This window comes from Accipiter gentilis, chromosome 27, assembly GCF_929443795.1.
Source record: "Accipiter gentilis chromosome 27, bAccGen1.1, whole genome shotgun sequence".
Taxonomy (NCBI): Eukaryota; Metazoa; Chordata; class Aves; order Accipitriformes; family Accipitridae; genus Astur; species Astur gentilis.
This window is the reverse complement of record NC_064906.1, coordinates 3,597,229-3,620,514: the sequence shown is the minus strand read 5'-3', so window position 1 is coordinate 3,620,514 and position 23,286 is coordinate 3,597,229. Positions and strand designations below refer to the sequence as shown.

The 23,286-nt window shown below is 39.4% G+C and overlaps 1 protein-coding gene across 4 annotated transcripts in view; it reads left to right on the top strand.

The window, feature by feature from the left end:
• Nucleotides 1-23,286, top strand: part of SPIRE1 (spire type actin nucleation factor 1) — a 133,628-nt gene that overhangs the window by 57,149 nt on the left and 53,193 nt on the right. For all 4 annotated transcript variants that reach the window (XM_049830326.1, XM_049830324.1, XM_049830325.1 and 1 more), the window contains exon 3: nt 1,453-1,689. In XM_049830326.1, coding sequence (XP_049686283.1) covers nt 1,453-1,689 — 237 coding nt within the window. The remainder of the gene's footprint in view (nt 1-1,452; nt 1,690-23,286) is intronic.

Genomic DNA, 23,286 nt, shown 5'->3' with positions numbered 1-23,286 from the left:
ACTGTCTTGCAAAGTGAATTTGCACTGCAAAGTAATCTCAACAGAAGAGTGAAGTATGCAAGCGTAAAGCTGTCAGACTACAGCTAGTTCATTAAATTGTCTGTCTAGGTAAACTAATAGGATATCATTTTAAGTCTTTGCTAACCTCCAGCCTCCCAGACCAAAAATACTTTGCTGTGCTGAAATGAGTAAGCCGGTAGAGTCAAATTTCATGTTTTAAGAATACATTTTTGTTGTCCTATTTACCCAAATAGAATTTCAAAAATCTGCATTAAAAAGTGTGTTGACCAGGATAGTACTGAAAGCCAGATGAGAGAAAATGCCATTTGATGACAAGGTTTGGTATGTTTAGAAATGCTCCTCTTATTAAAGTTGCTCTAGTGCCAACTACTCCTACACTGGAGTCTGCTCATTTGTGTGACGTGCTAGCCATCACAACACACAAGGAAGATCAGAGATTACATGCAATAACTCCAGTCCTACTTCCATTGTCAGATAAGGATCTCCCAGCAGTGACATTACCTTCTTGTGGTGTACTCCTGCAAGCCCATTTTCCCTTCCTTCTCCATTAATACCCATTTCCAAACTCCTCAGTTTGAAATGCCATCTCTTGACATCTTTAAAATGCTAGAAGCTTCAATATTACTTGTAAGGAAAATAATTCATGCCAAGAAAGAAAATGTGCATTTAGCATTTTGGGATGTTCATTACTTTTTTTGCTAGCTTACACTGAGTACATCGTCTGTTTGCTTTGCTCTTGACAGAGCACAAAAAAGCAGCCTCAGGTTCAGTGAAAAACTGAGGTACTACCTCATTACTATGAAATCCAGTTGTTGGTAGTCTCAGTGGAATATGTGTGCCTCCAACGTCTGTGCAACAGACAAAGGAGTTCTTGTGGGCTGATGTCCCAGTGCGCAGTGAGTTAATATTGGGATGTCCAGACACCTCTCAGGTCAATGAAGAGATGCAGAAACTGAAGGGCAGTTTCCAAGTTCCATTAATTTGTGGGAGGGGGGAGACCACTCATGTTAGTTTATTCTTTCTTTTAATTTCTTCCCACCTGCCCCCCCCCCCCAAAAAAAAAGAGGTCATATGCATGTAATATAGTTTTACAAAGTCTAGAGCAATGTTATTTTGATGTTTGTCATATTAGAAGGAAAAAGGGAAAATAATCTAAAAAGGTCCTGCTTCGTTTTAAATTATGAATTTTTATTTAAAACTTTTAAATAAGAAAGCAGTAGGTATGTGGTATGACCTGCTCTTGCATGTTCTGTGCTGCGTTACCGAAGTACTACTGTAGGTATTAGAGGATCATTTTTCTGTTTAATTTTGATATTTATTGCCCTCTCAGTGGCTAAGTTTGTTATACAAACACCAGAAAAGGGTGTTCCTAGACTGACCTATTAATTCATGTAAATGGCATTAATAAATATTTCTTTTTCACTTTTCTAGGTTATTGAATCACTAGGTATTATTATTTATAAAGCCCTGGACTATGGTTTGAAGGACAATGAAGAGCGGGAATTAAGTCCTCCACTGGAGCAGCTTATTGACTACATGACTAACACCACAGAAACAGATGGGAGTAGAGATGAAGGATATGATGCTCTGGATGAAGGAGTGGAGGATGATGATGATGATGACAAAGCGGAAGTTGAGGCCATTCATTCCTATAAAGATGTCATGAAGGTACAGTAATGGGCAGCTTATATGATATGTCACTTTTTTTATCAATGAGAAAATCAACTCTATTTTCCGTGTTATTGTCCAGTGTGATACTGGCTGTATCATTTTCTGATTTCTCTGGTCATTCTGTAAGGCTTGCTTGCAAAAATGACATGCAGTAGTATTTCATGTTTGACAGTAAGCAACAGAAAATCCATGATCAACTCTATCCTTGGATGTGCCATTAATATCACATTCTGATTTCATCCATGCACTGGATAGTCAGCCTTCCAGTGTAATGTCTGTTGAATTACTTTGTGTACACTTGGATACTTCACGGGCTGTTTGAATTAATTCACCTTTTCATTAGTGTGGTGTTAGTTTAATTATTCCTTATCAGTTTTTTCCTTTGCCACCCTCATCTACTGAAGTAGAGGAGTACTTTTATAGCTTATTTGTATGGAGTGAGTCATGATACAGTATTTCATTGACAATCATTATGGTTGTGGTTCTTGACCTGAGTTGTGAGATTTGGAAATAGAGCTTATGTATTTTGATTGCAACAGATTCTTTAATGTTATCTGGGCTACCGTGAACAATAATTTAAAAGTATTAACCCTCTTATTTTCTATAGAGTAGTCTTCAGTACAAATTTTAGAGCCCAGTGAGCTCTTAGTACAGGCAGAGTTATTAATAAGCATGGATTTTGACAAAATTTGTATAATTGGTTTACCTCATAAATAATCTGAGAGTTTAATACAGGTTGGAAAATTGTATGCTACCTTGTACCAGAGGATTGAACCCTGTATATTGCTTCTTCGTAAATGCAAGTCCTATCTAAGGACCAGAAGCTTAGTGTGTCACAGAAATTAAGAGTGTAGTGGTGGAAGCTGAGACTAGAAGAGTGTCCAGATCAGGACACATTAGCATGCAGAAACAAGACCCCACTAAAACCTGCCACTTCTGATGAGTTGACAGTAAAGAGGGAAACTCTTAGAAGACTGGAATGGGAGTAACTTTTGTTTGAGATGCTTTTGTATCCTCCTTGTATCAGAAATAATGCTAAATGCTTAATGCCTTTGTTTTTTCTCCCTCCCTCAGAGACGCAGGGGTCAGAGGGAGCAATGAATGAAATGGCTTTTTGCTCCCCCATGATGGGGAGTGCCTGGCTGGATGAAGTGCTCTCCCCTTCAAGCCCCTGCCACTCCCTCGCTGCAGGCAGGAGCGAAGGTTGCTTTGCTCTCTCTCCTCCCCGTCGCCCAGTCATCTTCCCTAGAAGTGGCCAGCAGCACCCTGTTAAGCCCCCGTGGGAGCTGCTCCAAGCAGCGCAGAGGATAGATGCAATATATTATCTTTTCCCCCAGTTTGGCAAAAATGCTGTGAATTGGTAGGACAATCAAAGTTGGATCGTTAAGAAGTTTCGCTTAGTGCAGAGGCAAAAGAGACATTTGTATATGCAGAGCTGAGGGCAGTGTCTTGTAGAAGTGATTTCTTTGCAAGTTCTTTACTTGATTTCTGCAAACAAGAAAAGATAAGTTTGGAAAACATCTCTGAACTCCTTCAGTTACACTGGTACATGTCCCTGAAATACAAAAAGGCTAAGAAAATGTTTGGTCAGATTTCACCCAAGATGGCACCTTTCTGGTTCTTCTTTGTTAATACATATCTCTGCTAGTCTGAGGTACCTGCCTATTTATATGTTTTAAAATCAGCATTTTACATTTTAACTTTTACAATCTTTTTCTACTAATTTTTTATCATCCTGCAAATGTACCACTTTTGTGACTTCACCTTAGTGAACTGAAGTTTGGCTGTCATTTCTACATCATCCTAACTTTTACTCCTCCATCCCTTGGAATTCTCTTTTCTTGCTGTTTTTGCTTTTGCCTAAAATATTTGCTGCAGACTTAACTCTGCAACTCACCTTTATTCCCTACTCTGTGTCATTACTGCATTGACAGTACTAGAATGGCAGCATTGTTCTGCTGCATTTTTGACAATCAGTGCAGATTTGTAAGATCCTTTTTGCTTGACTTATACGTTTTCAGGGGTAAGACCATGTTTTGCATGTGGCTTTTTCTCCCCCCACCCCAGTGGTAATCTATATTGCAGGCTACACCCTTATTTACCCAGTGACTGTTTCCCAACAATAGTGTGACCATGGAGGCTCGATTATTGTGATTCCCTCTCAGCGAGACTCAACTGTGAAGCTTTCTCCTCTGCAGTTTGTAGTGAATGCTGAAGCAGGTTTGTTCACTGAATTAAGCAACTGCTGTTCTTGCCTACCCTGCATTCTTGAAATTGCAGGCTTGGAAAACGGTAGAGATGGGCTGTGTGTACTTATATTGATTTTCAAGGTTTTTAACTATATAGTCCCCAGTATGGACATGATTTTGTCCTTGAAATGTGATTATATGTTTTGTCCTTTCCCACAAAGTATCATTGTGAGGTCCAAGGCCTGTCTACCACTAAGACTGAATTTTTCACTGTTAATCACTAATGTGGTTGAACCTATTTTGTGATTAAAACACAGAGATAGACAAGATATCTATGTGACACATATCTATGTGTCAGGTTTTTCTGTAATGTAAAGTAGGCAAGGTCAATCCTGAACCCTCTCCTAACCTGGAAAATGCTGAGTAACATGGTGGACACCTTTTCCCAAGAATTGGGAAAAGGGTAAATGCTAAATAGTACCGCCAAGATCATCATTGGCAAAGCTCCTTTTTGGAGAAGACACAGACAAGCTTTTGTGCTGCTTCTCGGTATATTTGGCTTTTGATTTCCTTGGCAGGACCAACCTGCTGCACAGACTTGATCCACTGTTTTTAAAAATGCGTCTGTGAAGGGAGGAGACGTTGGTTGCCAGACGCTTTAACTTTTTTTGGTCTTTGATGTATTTCGGATATGGCAGCCCTAGTGCAAATGATGGGAGAAATAGAGACAGTAAGGACTGCATGTTTTCAGACAGATGCCTTCCTTGTTTGGGGCTCTCTTCCCTGCCCCCCTGCACAGTACATGCACACCGTGCATGTACGGTACAGGAAAGCTGTACATCTCGGGAACGCCAGGTTCCCTGCGCACATGACAGAAGTGTACATAAACAGTAATCCTGAGGGGTCAGGAACGCAGTGGGTCTACAGCACGTGTATGGGTTGGGGAGCCTTGGGTCAACAGAGGATATAGACAGAGTAGGCCTGGCATGCTGGGCGGTGTTGGGCCTGCTAAGGGTGTGTGAAGCCCTGTCATGTGGCACATTTATCATGGTGTGTGGCCCTCCCTGATACCAAAACGAGATCATGCAGTTTATCAACCTCTTCCAGGGTATCCTCAAACCCTAATTCCACTCCTAATCTTAACATTATCTAACTCCTTATCCCACAGATCTCTGCAGTCAGATGGTTTAAACCAGTACCACTTTTCATGTTAACTTGGAGGCGCTTTCTAAGCTGTAGTTTATCAGTATCTGCTGGCCTGAGCCCCAACCCTAAACCCAATTCCAGTATTATCCTTTATTCTAGGCCAGCACCCTCTTCTAATTCCAGATGTAAATAAAGCCACATTACCCTTTGATAGCAGGTTTTAGTCTGTGCTGGTATTTGCTGGGCTGAACTGCCATCCTTGCCCTAGCTCTGTCATTTCTTCCAGCTTTCAATGTCATCGTAGCCAAATTGCTACTACCAGTAGTAGACTTTACCTTAGCTCCTCTTCGGAGCAGAGGTGTTGTCAGTAGGATCTGCAAGTCGTGGCACTAACCTTTGTCACTGCCTCTGCTACCTTTTTCTGCAGGTCTCATAGAAGATACATAAGGAGGCAGTGGTCTTCCTGAACCAGTATCTTGCTCTTATGTTCACCTTTCATCCTGAAAGTTAACTTTAACAGGAACCCTATCTGTAGCTGAGCCACACCTTCTCATCTCAGACCCCCCAGTGCTCAGTGGCCTCTGGTCCCAGGCCTTACCTGAGTAATCACTTTTAGGTAGTGCAGTAATAACATTCATTAATTCTGACCAAAAATTAACTGTCGTGCAACTGCTGATTCACAAAGACGAGTTAGTGACCCAGGTCCCATAGTAAACAAAACTTGTACTTAGGAAATCCCCATGCTGACCTTTTAATTTGTATGAAAATTATTTTCAGAGCAGCATATGCAGTATTGTGTTATCTTGCTATAACAAATGTAAACAAGGTTACGGTTTGCAATATTTTTATTAGTACAAGTTGTGCTTTGCTTGTAAGCAAGGAGGAAGAATGAATTATGTTTCTGTCAAAAAAACCCCCATATTTCAGGTATTTTAATTGTCCTTTCATCATTGGCATGGTCTCTAAACTGGGAAACTTGTAAGTCTAAGTGACTTGTATGTCTTGGTAGTTCAAGTATTTGACAGACTTTTTTCAGCTGAAAGGAACTGAAATTCAGGGGTGATACTGATCTGCTTGTGTTTTGTTTTGAGTACTCTGATGGTAGTACAGATCAAGTATCTATGGTATGTGTAGAGTTATAGAGGAAAAGGAGAGTGTGTCCTATCTCCATGCGATTACAGGCGGCATGAGAAGATCTACATTTAGATCTAAGAATTTTGGAAACTCCCTCTGAGTTTGAGGGCATACGTTATTATCATAATATGGTATGTCCCCATGTAAGTATAATATGGGAACCTGTCAGAGAGGAACCAGAAAATGCAGTTAAAAACAAGTCTGGGTATTTGTTTATGACAGACAGTTAAAGAGTTTATGTTACTGGAATTCAAAGGCTCCTAATTTTGCCTAGTCCATGAGGTTAAAATTAGTAAGATACAGCTTTCTGTGAGTGTTATTCTGTTTAAGGCTGGGTCAGCTTTAGCATTTTTGTATGAGCCTGCTGAACAGTATTTATGCTTCATTTCAAAACAAGCAGCTTGCAGTGTGCCCTGTAACTGTCTGAAGCTGATGAGTATTTTGGAACCTTACTGAGATGGTAACCAATGCCCCAAATGTTGTCAGTACATTTTATATTAAAAAGAAAGGCAACAACATTATGCATTTGTGAAAATCATTATGATCAATAAAGACAAGCCATCAGCTCTCTTCTCATGAGTCCTGTTCTTAACGTACTTAAATGTCACATGCTAGTCTTTATCTTGATATATCTTCTTTTAGAAAAAGGCAGTCTATGTCTCCACATGGGTTGGAAGTCCTCATTTCCCTTCACTTTTGTTGTCACAGTACTTGAGTTTGATTTGCTGGCTTGACCAAAAATTAGTCATCATCTACCTGTGGATCTTCAGTTGTCCACACAGATCTGCTGTCTGAGACTGCTTTTGTAATGTCAAGGAACCTCCTGTCCCAGCTCTTTAGGTCCCTGAAAGTGCAGCTACCTAATTTTTGTACCTCTTAAGTTCTGAGGGGACAAGTTCTCCTTTGGCTGTTTCTTTTTGCAGTTTAACTCTGTGGGGACTGTAAGCTAGAAAGAAACCAATGATTTTGTGAACACCACCCTGTATCATGCTGCAGTGATAGGGCACCCTCAGGTGGATGCCCCTTGGGAGTTTGGGCCTCTGAATGTGGACCTTCATGGTGCTGGTCTGAGCAGGTGGTGACCTGTGTTGGCACGCTCCCTGGCTGCCCTTTCTGTGCTGCATTGACAGAAGTGAGACCTCTGAGCTCAGCAGCAAAGTCCCAAGGACCAGTGCTCATCTCCTGTGCTCGGGGGCTTAAAAACATTCCCTTTTGAGCTCTTACCCTCCCAAAGCATACTGACTGAGAATATCTCTACCCAGGGTCTTCAGACAGACACACAGACGTGGTGAAGGTCCCAGAAAAAAAATCGCTGAGATTGGGTTACCAAAAAAAATGTATAGGTCTTGACCAAATAGGACCCATCCAGAGGCATTTTCTTATTCTTCACCATTCTTTGAGCTAACTTGGAGTTGTCTTAGAAATACAGTAAACCTGCTATTTTTCTCTTGTCCAAGCAAGCCTTGCACATCATGGTTATTCATTCAAACCATAGTGTATTTCTTCTGTATGTGCTGTCACCTTGGCTGGGATCCATGTCACCTATATTTAGTCAAAGCATCCCAAAAGGTTTTTTTGTTTGGTTTTGTCCTTTTAACTCCATCAGTTCCTTCGTCTGTTTTGCTGGAAGACCTGTCAAACATTTGTGCAGGCACAACTGAAGGACTGGCAGAGTAAACTGTGCTGCTAGCTGAGTCATGAAAGGAGTCAGCGTTTGAAGCTCCGGTACTGTGCAGGCCAAGGGAGCTGAGCTGAGGGCAGACTGTGCAAAATAAAGCAGGGCTGTCTCTCTGCATGTTTGAGTCTTCATAATGTATGAGCAGTATCTCCATGTTGTTGGTTTTAAAATAAAATCGTTTAACAACAATAATAGGGTTTTGATAGGAAGGGTTTTATGAACAGCTGCAGAGCAAGTAGATTTATGACAACTGAGAACTCTGCAAGTGAAAGATAAGTAGAAGCAGAAGTAATTTTGTACTGTTCACAGTGCTTATTTTGAGAGGTTTTGTTTAGAACTGCATTATACCAAACGTACTTGAAAGGATTATACCAAATGTACAAGGAAGTTGTCCCTCATGACTTCAGTCTTTCCACCAAGAAGAAGGGCTTTTTTTTTCTTGCTTTACCTATTCTCATACAGAACAGTGGAAACATCCCTTCCAGCAGCATGGGCTTATATGGATTGGAGTGTTTTATTCCAGGCTGGGAGACAAAACCAAATCACCTTTTCTGCGGTGATTTTTACCTTCCCATTATGGCTCACAGTAACACATCTACACCAGTTAAAAAACCCTGTACCCATAATTCACATAATTATACTGGTATAACCTGTCTAAGGTCTAAAATAGTCTGAGGAATCCAAGGAGTTGTCCAACAAAAACAGGAAACACAGATTGGGTGTTCAGATTATTTTTATGTATGGGGAGGTTAGAATACACCTGAAATTTGTGTGTGGCCTTTATGCATCTAAAAGAAGCAGAGTAGGGCATGGACTTTTTTCCCATCTGTTTTATGCTGTAATTATTATAAATAATTTATACATGGGTAAAAAAAAAGTTCCAGTTTTTAGTGGAGGTGGAAGGATTCTTTGGTGGTAATGGTGTCCTGTAGTGCATAAAATGCAGAATTTGTCATGACAGAGCTCCAGTTTTCCCTTTAAAAATACAAATGTCTAAAACGTGCAAAGCAATCTGTTAGAAATAACACATCTGAATACAAGGTTTAATCTGAAGTATCAAAGAACCTGTGTTAGCCTGCACTGCCTAAAATAGACTCTAGAGTCTGAAGTGGATCAATGAGTGTTTACTTTCACAAGGTATGTTTTGTTTGATCAGATTAATCTGAAATTCTAACTAATGACTGGAAATCAGGATAATGGTCAATTAACACAGTAATGCTGTAGTGACCCATAACAAAGTAAAAAAAGAGCAGAGCTGCAGTGACAAAAGTGACCCATATCTTCTCTCCCTTATGGATTAACTCCAGCACTCAGCTGGGCAGTGCAGACAGACTGACCTGTCCAGAGCTGAAGGGATGTGCCTGAGAGTCTGTGTCTTCAACTCGCAACTGCCTCCCCTCACCAGGTGTTAAAACTGCACAGAAGGCCACAATGGATTTTTCAGATTCACTGGCAGCCTGGTAAAGGCAGTAGATCTGCTCAGAAAAATCAGCCAGGACAGCAGCTTGTCTGATGTTAGGGTTTGGCAAAGGTTCACCTTGCCTGAATCTAGTTTCCACGCATGTAGACTTTGCAGTCTTGGATGTTTGTGGTGTTGCAGTTAGCTTTTTAGCTGGACTGGCTCCTTTCACTGCTTTAAAAACGCAGGCCATTTTTATACAGATTCACATGACATCTTCTGTCATGTCTGTAAGGCACAACTGTTCTTTGATTTCCATGTAATGCTAACATCCCATAGGGAATATCCCATGTACCTTATCAGTACTGCTTGTATTATTTACATTATAAGTTTGATATTTGTTTTAGTAGACAAGTAAATTAACGGTGACACACAAAATTGCTGTACAATTTTCTCTCTCATATACCGTTATGCGTTGAAGGTTCCCAGTAGCTGCCCTCACAAACCATATTCAGAACAGTAGATTAACTTGTTTCTGCAGTTTTAAAGTTGTGTGTACACAGCTCTTGTTTGAAGCGGGCGCTATAGGTGTTCTTCTGGCTGTAATGCTCTACAGGCACGAGACAAGCAGGATTTATGGGGTGGGGGAGAACTTCTTAATTAGGCCAACTGATTTAGCTGGGGGAAAATACCTTAGCCCTTCCAGGCTGAAACAAAAGGTCCAATGGCAGAGTCTCCAAGTGCTTGTCTGCTATCAGTTTTGGAGTCTCTAATTTCTGTGAGGCATTAGAGCCTCACAATCTACCACCCCTTTCAGGAGAGACGTCAAGAGGAAAAGTGGCTGTGGAAGCTTTGCCTTTTCTAGTTCTTGCCACAACACAAATGACTAGATTTAAGGACACTCGGAAGTTTTTCTTGCTGATAGCAGTTGTGTAAAAAACTCTGGGTATTTCAGTTGTCAATATTGCTAGTTCAGAGTCACTTTAAGGGTGGTATAATTGCATTGCCAAAGAAAATGGAAGCAGCATAGGTGCTTATGCCTCCTTGTAGAGGCATATTGTACTGTAACACAACATGGGAAAAGTAAAGAAATGGAGTGAGGGCCCTTTAATTAAGCACTGCTTTTGAATTATTCAAGAGGGAGCCTTGGACTTGAGGCAAAGTTTCTTTTGGTGCATTTATTTCAGTGCCGGTAACACTATTAAAAGAAATGAAACATTTGGAGGAAAGTTGTTTGAATTGACTTAAAAGTACCACTAATTTTCAAAAATAGTAACCTATTTTTTAAATATGCTCTTGATTACTGTGTTCCCATGATGCCATTTTCTGCTCCGCTTTGCTTAGTGTACTGTTGCATGCTGTATTTTAGAAAAATATTTAAGTGAGATAAGGCCATTTGATACAAAAAAATAAACAGTGTATATTCGATTGTGCTGTCCCCTGAACATCTGAATCTAGAAGTCAGAATATCGTATTTATCCCAAAGATTGGTCTGAAGACAGGGAATGTTTTGCATTTCTTAGTAAAAGGATTTTTACAGTAGGTTTTTGTTTAAAACATGTAGTTGCAACATCCTTAAATAGTATTGTAACTGTAGTAGTCTTAAGGGGTAGCTTTCAAAAGACTATTGTCTGCAGGATGCATGGCCCTGAGTGTATTTTAAATGATCGATTTGTAAATATTTTGAATGAAATAACACAATGGGAAAAGCAGTATTCTTCTGGGTGATGGTTTCAGTGCGTTTCTCGGGTAGTTTTAGTTTTGCCAACTGCATCACTTGGGCCATACTATCACAAAGCTTGTGCATCTGTGCAGATGAGCCTCGTATGCATAATTGTGGGGAATTATTTGAACATTTCATTCTAGCAGCCTTCCTAATAACTCGCACCAACTTTTGCAACTGAACAAAATGGACCTAAGAGATAAACTCCTCAAATCTACTAAGTTTAGCAGACCATTTTTTGAAGGGAAGGTGTAGGCTAGGCTGGTTTGTGTGGGAAGGCAAAGCAAACTGGCAGAGCTGAGTAGCAACTATGGCTACTCATTGTTAGGAGACCCAAACTAAATCATATAAAGAAGAAGATTTAGCTGAGGGATCGGCAAGGGCAGGGAGCTAAGAGATCATGCTCAAGGAAGCCAGCTGCACGCAGGGGCAATGCTTCATATGCTGCTCTGAGTTTGCTTTGTGTAAAGCCTTGTAAAGAAGGCACTAGGAAGACTTTTTTTGGAAGCTTGGTCGGATGGAAAACAGAGGAGGTTTTTTACCTTTGCCCTGAAGAGAGAACAAACCCCTTTGTTTTATTGTTATTTATGTATTTGCATCTCTGAGAAAGGGGCTAGAAACTTGATTTTAAACACTAGAAAAAACAGGCATTCGTTTTACTGTTATTGACTTCATGATGGCAAGAAAGAACAAGATACTTTGGGTGATTTAAGCCAAAGGAGAGTTCTATGGTTTTTTGCCTGGCTTTCTCTTAGGACAAAGCAAGCTTGGAGTTGGGACAAGAAGGTCCTAATGAGCAATTGTATTTGTTTTTCCTTTTTGGCATGTCAAGATTTCTTGATGTGAGCACTAAGAACCAACACTTGCTTTAGATGAGCAAATTCTCTTGAAGTCAAATCTCTTTATGAACTGTTCTCTTCTAATCAATTCATGTTGACCAGTCCACTATATCATACTGTGTGTAACAAGCCCTCATATATGTATTTTATGCAGTCACACACACTTGCACAGGTAGATGTGAAAAATATCACTGTCCTCAATCCACTTTTTCAAATTGAAAGATTATAAGGTGGTGTTTGAAAACATGATGGCTTTGGGGGAAGAAAATTAGCTGTAGGGCTTGGTTTTTTAAAAAACTTTGACTTCTGTGGTAGCATGTAATATTAACAAACAAATGAAAAAACTGAAGTTCAGGAGAGTATTAGTCAGCATGATTTATTAAGTCTTTTCATGTCTGGACAGAGGAATCGTGTCACAGAAGAAATATTTTTAATGGCTCAGAGGTAAAAAAAAAAAAATAGAAAATACATTTTCCAGGCAACACACAAGTTTGGAAATAAAAATATTCAGTAAGTTAATTTTGCCCTTGTGTTTGCATTTAATTTCTTATAAACCTATACAGAAAGTGAAGGTATTCCTGTACCTTAGCTTGATCAAGAAAGCTGGGGACAGTTTGTGTAAATCTCTGTAATGTAATTTTAAAGCAGCTTTGAACGTGACAAGTGTTTAAGTGAATTATGTTGATAGACAGGTTTCATTAACTAAAGTGATGTCATTTGGTGTCTTAAACAGTTGTCCTGATTTTTCATTCTGGGCGGTGTAGTTGGAGGTCAACACGTGGTCTGCTTTAATTTTAAAACGAGCACAGTGGTTACTTTCAAAGGCTGATGTCAGTCCTTTTCGCATTTGAGTGTATTAGTGAGCAAAGGAGGGGCATTTATTGCAATTTCTTGTCCTGGAAATGGTGCTTACTGCCTTCGGAGCCAAGGCGCTTTGCTGGGGACTTTCCAGTGACGACTCTGGCTGCCAGAGGCACTTGGCCTCATGGTGTCACCTTCAGCAGAAGTGCTGAAATCTGTCCTTCCGGGAAACCTGGAAAAAACCCCAAACTGCAAAATAGTTGCAAAAAGCGTACCTCTGAACACTACAGGTTGGTTTTTCTTTCCTACCTGGGCCTGCTTTTTGTCAGGAGTGGCTGAAGAAGGAGGGAGGAGAGGGGGTGCGCCCGCTCCTTCTAGCTCCTCTCCGAGTGGGAGAGGGGATGCATGGCACCCATCTGCCCTCCGCCTGGCTCTAGGGTCAGGCGACCAGGAAAAACAGGATGGGTGCCTGTGTCACATCCAGGACATTTTCCACCATAAAGATGAAACTTGAGAGGTTTGTAATCTCCTGCCGGGTATTATTTCTGCCTGGGTGCGCAGCAGCAAACTGCTGAGGTGAGATAACTGGCAAGATAACTAGGCCACCTCCCCACTAGCCTCTATTGTCTTACGTGCCTACCACAATAAAATAATTAATAATTTTCTTTACCACTCTGACAGATAAAGATAACCTCTCCTTGAGGTTAATTTGGCAGCTATCTAGGCCTTTTAATGAAGATGCTGCAAGCAGAGTGGTTTCTTGGCAGCTCCCAGCTGGTGTCACACAGAGTTTGAGGGAACTGAGCCCCCCTCGCCTTCCCTGCCTCCCCCAGCTCTCGCTTGACATGTCTTTCTCATGGGACCCTGATGTATACTTCAGGATACTGGCAAAAAGTCCTTTAGAAACACTTAGTTTGGGGCTTTTTGACAAGAGAGTGATATTTTCAGCTATCTAAAGCTGTAAGCTTTAACACTTATTGGTTTTATACCAGACTCTTTGTAGATGTGATGGTACATCCTAAATTCAGTTCAGAGCTGTCAACAAACTCCAGCTGAGGCACTTTGCTAGTGTCTTAGGTTTGTCCCTTTATCCATTGCTATCAAGTTCTTCTATATGAAGTTGACGTTAAACCAGCTTTCATCTTGCTGAAGGTAGCAGTGTTTGAAATAGATTTATGTATTTGCATTTCTAGTTACCTGTACTTTGCTCTTTAAGTCTTGTTTATTTTTAAAATAACTGCCCTGAGTTTCGGCCCTCTAAAGTGGCTTTATCATGAAAAATGTCAGTACAGAAAAGAATTACCCAAGAGTAACAATTGGTCATTGACTACACGCAGGAGAGCGCTCTACCACGATCACCCCTTTGATAACCTTACTCTCCGTGGACTGAGGTCACTACAGTATTAATTACCTTCTAGAGATTTAATTCCTTTTATGTTTCTGCTTTGGAAGGCATTGGTAAAGGTATCATGAAAAAGCATCTATTTCAACGGACATGTAGTAGATGCCTCTGCAAGTGCCAGGGGTTTTAAAGGTAGCTTTGAAGTTGAAGAACTGAGCTGGGAGTTCCTGCCTGACTTGCAGAGATATATCTTTCGTGATATGTAACTGAGAACAGGTAAATAATTACCTATGGTGCAGGTCCTTAGAATACTTGGCACGAAATAGTTTAATTATTTTAAGAGGTGTGTTTGAAAACAAAGCGCTCATGCAGCAGTTGACTGAAGAACTAGGAAAGTGATTTGCCTCCTTCCATTTCTCTTTTTCCCTTCAGATAATAAGATTTTGATGAAGAGGTGGCTGGTAGCTGGTTGTGGTGTGTGTTTTTTTATTGCTGTTTTTTCTTGTTGTTTTTTTTTTCCTTAACTATTCTCTGTCAAGGACAAAACCCTTTTACTGCGGAACATGCTTGTTTCTACAAGGCTTCTTCTTAGTTAGTTAAGAATGGTAAGACTTATCTGATGTGGTTGAAATAACCTGAAGTGCAAAATTATGGTAATTAAAAGTAAGGTAATGAGAGCTGGGAAGACTCTTCAAGTACTTTAAACTATGTATTTCTTTTCCAATGCTTTTTTTTTTGAGTATGCAGAGAAATTTATTGCAAACAGAATGCTCAGCATTTGAAAGCACAAGTAGCTCTTTTTGAAAATATAACAAACTTTGCTTGTTTTTGCAATCAGAGATTGGCCTAGTTGCATGGCTTTGCCTCCTTCTACAAGTGGCACATTTTGAAATAAGCAACCTAACTGTTAGAAAGAACAGCAAAACCCTAGGAAAGAAGAAGAAATGTTTCTGAATTTAGTTTATTAGCGAGAGATGATCTCTCTTGCTCTGTATCTTTGGGTTCTCATCTTGCATTGAGGTCCGTGTTGTTCATCCTTTTTAGAAGCAAGGACTCATACCTATTCCCTCCAAGGAGTAATGATGTTAAAATAAAACTAATATATTTTAAGATTGGAGCAAGAGGTCAGCCTTTAGATTGTACTAGAATCCTCACAATCTCTTAATTAGGAATAATGAAGATTACATTTCATATATATTCCTACGAGTTCAGGACCTAAGATTTCAGAAAACCCACTGATTACTACAGATGCATAATAATTCACTACAGTTGTCCATTATAAATTTTCATATGGAGACTGAAATCTTTTTAGCAGATAGGACCAACAAAGCAGGGACATGATGGAAAAATATGCTGTATCATCCTACATGATTTGGTCAGCTATGGCTTTGATCCAGAATTTATAAATTTTCTTTACTAGAAAAGATTCCTGACCAGCTCCTCGGTAGGCTTTGCTTTGGCCTCACATCTCGATTGGCAAAATAGAATTGGTAATTCCTAGTGTCACAAGGGTGAGAGAATACATGCAGCATGGACTGCAAGGCAGCTACTGTGATGGAGGCCCTAAAGCACAACTGCAGTCCCCACAGTGTAGACTCACTGCAGTTTGGGATCTATGAAGTGGTCTTGAATGCTTGACAGAGTGGTGGTTTTACTCCTGTTGCTGCTGTTGGCACGAAATGTGTGGAGCCAAAGCAAAGCAGTAAAGCTGTCTCTTCCTCAAGTCTCTGAGCAGTCAGGGCAGTATAAACACCATCTGCAGTCCCTACAGGTGGTTAATCCCACCTATATACAGGGCGTATGTCAAAGCCATTGACTCTAGATAATTCAATTTCTAGTAATTACCATACTGGAGACAATTTCCAGTGTGCGTGGAGGAAAGGGACAAAAAAAAGCACCACCCCTAGAAATAGAAGGAATTGGGGAGAATATAACACTTTTTAAGTTCCGATTTATTGGATATCTGTTCTGCTTGAATGAGCAAAGATATATATTTGAATCAAAATTACAGTATTTTATTTTTAATCAATTCATTTAATCAATAAATTGTGGGTTAAATAATTTTGTTCATACCTTAGAGTTGCATATGTTTTAAGTATTAACATTTATGTAACTGATATGCTTGATAAGACAATTGCAATGTAGATTCAATGGCTATAAATGCTAACAACAAATTTTTAAGCATGCTTGCCTAGAAGAAGAAGAGGAAGAATTTTTCTGTAGGCCTTTTTCATGCAATCAGAGTTTCAAGACCTGATTTCCCTGACAAAGGTACTACAAATAAGGAGCACAGCATACATGAAGGAATAGAATAGGTTTCCATACACTGAGATCTAATGAAAGCAAAATGAGACTGGTTAGAAGTTGCTGGATTTATTCATTGGGAATGAAGTTTAAAAGCTTGTTATGTTTAGTAATGCATGCAGTTTGTTTGGTTATGCAGCTGGAAATCTGTTTTTTTGGATAGGAATAAAAAGTCATGCTTCAGGACAAAACATGAAAGCAAATTATTATTATGCCTACCGAGAGAAGTTTCAGTGCTTTACATAAAAACAAACAAGCTTCCCACACACACACATTTTAAAGCTCTATACATGAACTGTAAACTGCTGCCAAGGAAAGAGCATGTTTTTATTTTAGTTGATATATTTTAATTGGATTTTAAGTGGCTCATGAATAAAACTGCCTTGCATTAATATATTGTCTCTCATCTAGTAAGTGTGCAAACATCTGAACTGTTTTGTAGTGAGATTGATGGGCATTATTGAAAAATTGATAGAGAAACAACCTCTCTTCTGCATTATTCTCCCCTTCCTTTTCTAGGTGTGTCAGTGAGATTTGGTTTCTGATTTGAGAGTCATCCCCCACCATTTTCTGTTGTCTTTTGATAAAATTGTTATCTCTTTTATTCCATTTGAAAATTTCACTATTTTCTACTATTTTTCCAGAGATGCTTGGGTTTTTTCCAAGCAGTACCCTGAGTGTAATGGCTGCTTTATATGCTTGTATGGAGGCTTGGGGAGAGGGGAAGAAAGAAGGGCATCTATCCTGCTCTCATTCTTTGCTGCATATGCCAAGCATCCTGGTAGAAAACCAACTCTCCTCTCTTTTCTGCTGAACAGAAGTACTAGTTCCATTAAGAAGGTACCTTCCAGCCCTAAGGAGGGCCTGAGAAGCATGGCAGACAACCATACAAAATGACATTAGGGGTGCAACTCTTTGCTATCAGTTGTTCAGGTCTAAGTTATTTAATGATGTAAAGGGTGGTTCCACAGCTTAATGGGCTGTTACTAAACAACTACGGGGAGCCCTCTGAATATGTACAGCCACTCCCCTCCTCCTTTAATTATCCAATTTTATCATGTTTCCCTATCTATGCCTCTGCTCCGTTTCTGAAGCTAGTTTTCTTACCCAGATGCCTCCATCCTGTCCTTCACGCTGCTGCTCCTGCATGAAATGCAGATATGTGAGTGGTACAGATGAGAGCTGCCGAATGTACACAGAGCTGTTGCCATGTTGTGAAGCAGAGAGCTTTAGAAAACGGTTGCTGCTGACAGGCTAACTAGTGGTTTTGCTAAATGTTGCAGGGGTTGACGTTTCATGTAAAAAGAATGGGAAAAATATAAATTGTAGGATTTCACCCTTGCTCATGAATAATCCCATTGATGTTCCACTGAATAGTCAAAAGAACGAGAGCTAGCAAATTCAGATTACTGCATATTTATATTATTAATTCCTCCATTATTCTGCTGAGGAACAACAGAGCACAGTTTCTCTGAAACTAAGAGAGAATGCAGAATTGGTTTTCACTTAATTGGCTCTTTTGAAACAAGCCTCTTTGAGAAGCAGGATGTTGTTAGTCCACTGTGTAAAGACAGTGTAACAATACACCTAACACATATTCCAGAAACAGCTGTATGGGGGGGGAGCAAGGGGGTGTTTGAGTTGTAAAAATAGCTTAACAGCTTTCAAGCAGAAATGAGAATTTACACGAACGCAGCTTTGCCAAGAAGTCTGCACTAGCACATAAAATTAGTCAGTCGTTGAAAAATTAATGTCAAAATGTCCAGTAGAAATACTGTCTCACAGAAACATAGGTTCACCTTCATTTGAAGTCTATTTTGATAGTCAAGGTCTGCATTCCATACTTAGAAAACTAATAAAGAGTAAGAATAGGGTTCACTGAGCATGGAAAATACAGGATGGGGCTTAAAAATTGAAATGAAGTCAGTAACGTATACTGTAGTTTGCTTTTCATTTCTTGACACCCAAGTAAGTTTTAAATGCTTTCAGAAGTGTTCGTAGTTGTGTTAAATATTTGTAAGACTTGTTTCCCTAAAGATAGTATCATATAAATGTAACAATACAAATTGTCTTCACCTTTAATTGTTTCTGTCATTGGAAAAGGTTCAAGTTTATGAGACAGTTCAGTGAGGTGTTAGTCTTGCAGTTGCTGTCTGTTGAAATTTTATCAAGATTCTCATCACTGCTTAAATTCAGTCTAATAGTGTAGAAAAAGTAGTTAAGACTCTTCAAGTAGCTGTGAAGTGTAAGATTTTAAGAAAGAAAATGAATCACAGTGCTCAGCACCTCAAGGCAATCAGTACCTGGAGGAAACAGTGTCAGGACACGTATTTTGTTTAGAACGAAATAGTGGAGGAGAGTACTTTACTGTGCACCAGTTTCATCCTGAGCATTGCTGAATTGCTCAAGTTCTGCTTTGTATTTCTAAAAACAACTACAACATATGAAATGGCACTGCAGCATTTCCCAAACACAGTCTACCCACCTGGGTCTTTCAACTTTACTTCCATGCTGACTGAAGTTCTGACTCAGGAGAGCATTTGCAAACATTTGTTAGTCTGTTCCTGGTTGGCATTTAAGCATATATATAAATAATTTGCTCAAGGCCTTTAATCGTCAGAGTTTGCAAAACAGGGGGTAGTTAATGATGATGAAGATTGTATGATACAGGCAACTGGACACTTCTCTAAGGATCAAGATCTTATGCAAAGCACTGTTTTCAGTCCTTGCATCATCTAATTCCCATGTGCAGTTTTGGCTTTAATTTCAGCAGCTACATTTTTTTCTTCTTTTTACAGTCCTGAAAGAGGGAACCAACCAAGGACATTATTTCATCAAATTGTACCTGTTATTGCTAAATGCAATAGCTTTGCTGCTGCATTTGGGTTTTCATATTAGAAAGGAAAATCAGTAAAGAAAGAATGTATTTGTTAAGCCATTTTGTGGGGAGGATCACTTAAACCATTAAATTTTGAACTTGTGTAATTAGAGAACTATGTAGTTCTCCTCTTGTCCACCTTAAAGCGATGAAAAACATGATCAAAACAACAAATACCAGCACAAGGGGAAAACCTTACTGAGTTGCTGGAGAACACTGAAATAATGAGGTAGATATGCTTGACACCAGCAAACTAGCGATTTGCCTCAGTTACCAGAAAACCTACCTTTTCCTTGAGGTGTTTAAAATTAATTAGGAGCTCACATGTCAAGCAATGGGACATTCCATGGCATTTGCAAATGATCATTTAAAATACCAATTTAAAAAGTTACAAAGCTTCTTCAGGTAGCTCTCCAGGAAGAGTAACTTTCTGGGAATACTTTCTGTACTTTCTGTGAATTTATTTTGTGGATTAATAGCTAACTCTGCTCCCATCCCTTTTGTCTTATCACAGTCTCACTTGGCTAGTATTCCCCTAAAGCCCTTTATCAGAGAGATCAGCTAGTCCTTTGCCCACTGCAGTAACACGTGGCAGAACCAGGGGGAAATCTCTGCCTGGAAAGTTTGAGAGAGCAGCTGTGAACTGATGGGGAGCAGGTGAGCTAGCTCTAGGTGTTGTGAAAGCCACCTCAAAACTTGCACTGTGCCTAAGTCCCAGGTACTATGCACAGGGGTGGTCCTAGCAGGCAGAAACATCTTATAAGCTCATGTCAAAACACTTCTTCCTCTGAACAGTCCATCCCTTAACCTTAGTCTGGATAATAAAGCAAAGCAAAGTACTCGGTTGAGTTTTGCAAATACATGGGTATTGTATTGATAAGATTTTTCCGGTAAGGCAGATGGCTCCTTGAAGTTCATATTCACAGGGGTGAAAGGATATATATTTTTTTTTTATAAAAAAAAGTCTCGTTTACCTGCATGGAGATAAAATCTTTCAGAAAATAACCTTGACTTGGGAAGGCACCTCAAGCTGAGTTTTATTTTTGAACCTGTTGCAGTACCGTACTGCAAAGGATGAGGCAGATACCTAGTACAGTTGCATGTTCAGTGATCTGTTAGTTAAAGTAATTTCTTCTTGTTGCTTAAGAAAAAGTACATCTTTTAAGTCTATGTTAATACTCCAAGGCTTTCAAAACACTTAACAAGCCTGGCATTTGCAGGCTGGTAGTATGTTTTGCATAATATCAATAGCTTGTCTTTGTGGCCCATGGGAAAAAGAAATCCTTTTCTTCTTTGTGGTACATTTCTTTGCCCACAATGATTGCAAGTGGAAACACTTTTTGTGTTTTGAAATCTTAATTCCAGCAGGCCAGGTGTTTTGATGAAGCTTCCAGTATGCATCTAGCCAAAAAGGTTTTGCAAAACCTGCCTGAATTTTTGTAGGAGTCAGTTGTATTTTTTGTAATTTTATGGAGCCCTTGATGGACTATATTCAAACAGATGCAAGAAATGCTGTTTGATCAGATGGTTAAATTGTGATTTCTGTTAACACTGCTTTGGCTTGGTGCACTCTGTTTCCTAGTCAATTGAGGATGAATTTGGACAGAGGAGCTGGCAAGGCTATGGTATTTACATAATGCCTTTTTTTCTGTGAACCCTGAATGTGGATGGAAACAGTCTCTAATCTTCTTAGTGATCTAAACAAAGATTGAATGCTTTGGGTCAAGCTGGGTTTTGGATAGGCTCAGTTAGGAAAAAAAAAAATTAAAAAAAATCCCAGCTCTTCACAGTGATTGCAAATGGAAATACTTACAGACCAAGCTAGTTAATGTTTCAGTAGTTGATAATATTTTTGATACTTCACCAGTTTGCAAAGACCACATAATTTGTTCTCAGCCATACTTTTTGAGACTTCTTGGAAACAGAACAAACAGCCCTTGTATTAAGCTCTGGGCACTGTTCGCGTTCATTCCCCTTAGGATAGTTCTAAGTTGTCTCATGAGGGATGAAAAGGCAAGTGTCAGACTAAGCAGTAATCAGAGGCTTCCTTTCCTCGATGAATTCTGAATGGCTGGAAAAGACTGCAGACCTGATTTTAATCCTTCTTGCACCACAAGAGCTATGACATGGTAAGAGGAGGAGGAATTCATTAGGTGGCTGTCCTTTCATATCTCAATTATTAAAACATTCTGACTGTGATTTTTGTGGTGTGTTACAGTAACATAGCTTTTCAGACACTGCTATCACAAAATTAAAGCCGTGATTTTTAATTTTTTTTTAAGTAGATAAATATCCTGAACTCAGGCTAGAAGTGACATTTCATACTTGATTTGCCTTGCCTGCCTAGATTTTGCAGTATTTTTTCATGTCAAAGTTATAGCTTGTCAGGCGCTCTGAACAACATGCAAGTACAGTATATTACAACGAATCGGAAAAAAAAGTCAGTCTGTCCTATGTGCATTTTCCTTTTTCTTCAGGCTTACCTTCCCCAATCCAAAAATTTATGCTAAGTCACTTGACTTTGTTACCACAAGGCGTTTTTGTATGTAATGCATCTTCACGTAATATAAGACCACTCACAGACCGATTTTTCAGAACATGAAAGTTAGTAGAAGCTGCTGGCCCTCTTTTAATATCTACAGCCTAATGTTTATAAACCAAATGGTTAACTTTTTATGTGTTTGCTTTTGCAACTAAGTTCAGCAGCAGGCATTTAATTTTTTTTTGCTTTACTTCTTGTTCCATAATAGAATCAAGATTATATCCATCCCTTGCTTGAACTTGCCACTGCTGCATTTCATTAACTTTCTATTTGATGCAAATTGTTTCTAATTAACGTGCTCCTAATAAAGAAAAAAGCATTCTTAAAAACCTGTGTGCAGTCTGTATAAAAATAAAATTTTGTTCTCAGCTGTGAAGACTTGTACCATTTTATGACCTTTTTGAAACTGCTCTGTTATTATTCTTACTGTTATTCCTATAAGTGGTGTATTTTAGAATGAAACCCTTTTTATCTGTACTATAATTAATAACCAGAAGTAGCTTACTGAAAACATAGTAAGGCATGTGAGGACATGATTAGTTATTGAGAGAAAGGACCACAAATTAACCATACTCAGAATTTGGTCTTTTAAATGTTCTGACTTTTTCATTAAGTCAAGGGAAATATTTAATAGCTTCTATCTTTGTGGTATGCGTTGTCACTGTATCTGTCGGGTTTCCTCCCTTTACCTGCAAAGGAGATGATACGATTTGTTAAAAAGGAAAAAAAAAAAAAAGAAAGAAAAAGAAAAAGGGGGGGGAGGAGGAGAGAGAAAAAGGAAGAAAAAAGAAGGGAGGGGGGTGTCTGTCAACTATGTCCTTGTGAGTATAAGAAAATTTTGGCCATCATCATAAAGCAGTATAACATTTGAAAGTGAGGAATCCAGGGCAGTTTTCTGAACATGTCTGCCTTGTGTTCCCTATATATAAGGAAACTATGTAGCAAGGAAGGAAAATGCACACACACACTCACATAAACTTTCCTTATATATATTCTTTTTTACAACTAAAAGGAGATATATCTATAGGTACAATAATCAGAATAGGACATTGCATGAGTTCAAATTGTGCTTGTAAAAATTTATCAAAGTTGACCAAATCTGACCACTGAACTCTGTATTGTTATACTAATGGGAAGAAATAATAGAAAACAAGGTACCTATGGCCGTAGAAAGCAACTTGTCAGTGAGATGGGGCCAATCTAAATCCGACTATAAGCAAAAGCAATTGTTCAGCCTTTCCTCTCTTTCCCAACTCCGGCAGCACGTTGCCCTTGCTCCTTTTTGCCTGTGCTACTATGTGTGTGTCCACGCTGTGAAGAGTAATTGTCTCCTGTTCCACTTCCTTCACGTTGTTAATTTTTGTCCGGGTGAGTAATCCTCTCTGAGTTAGGGCACGAACTCTGGTGCCAGCATAAGAGCATCAGTGGACGCGTACAGCTGGAGGCCACAGGACCACACCTTTTAGTGGCAGTGCGGATTTAAATCAAATTGAAAGCAGTATGAAAAAGCAGCCCGAGCTTTACACACGTTGTGGCCGCTGAAACCACAGTGTTCACTGTAATAAGAGGAGAGATTTAGACAAATATGCCACTAGGCTAATTAAGGGCTTTTCTGCTAA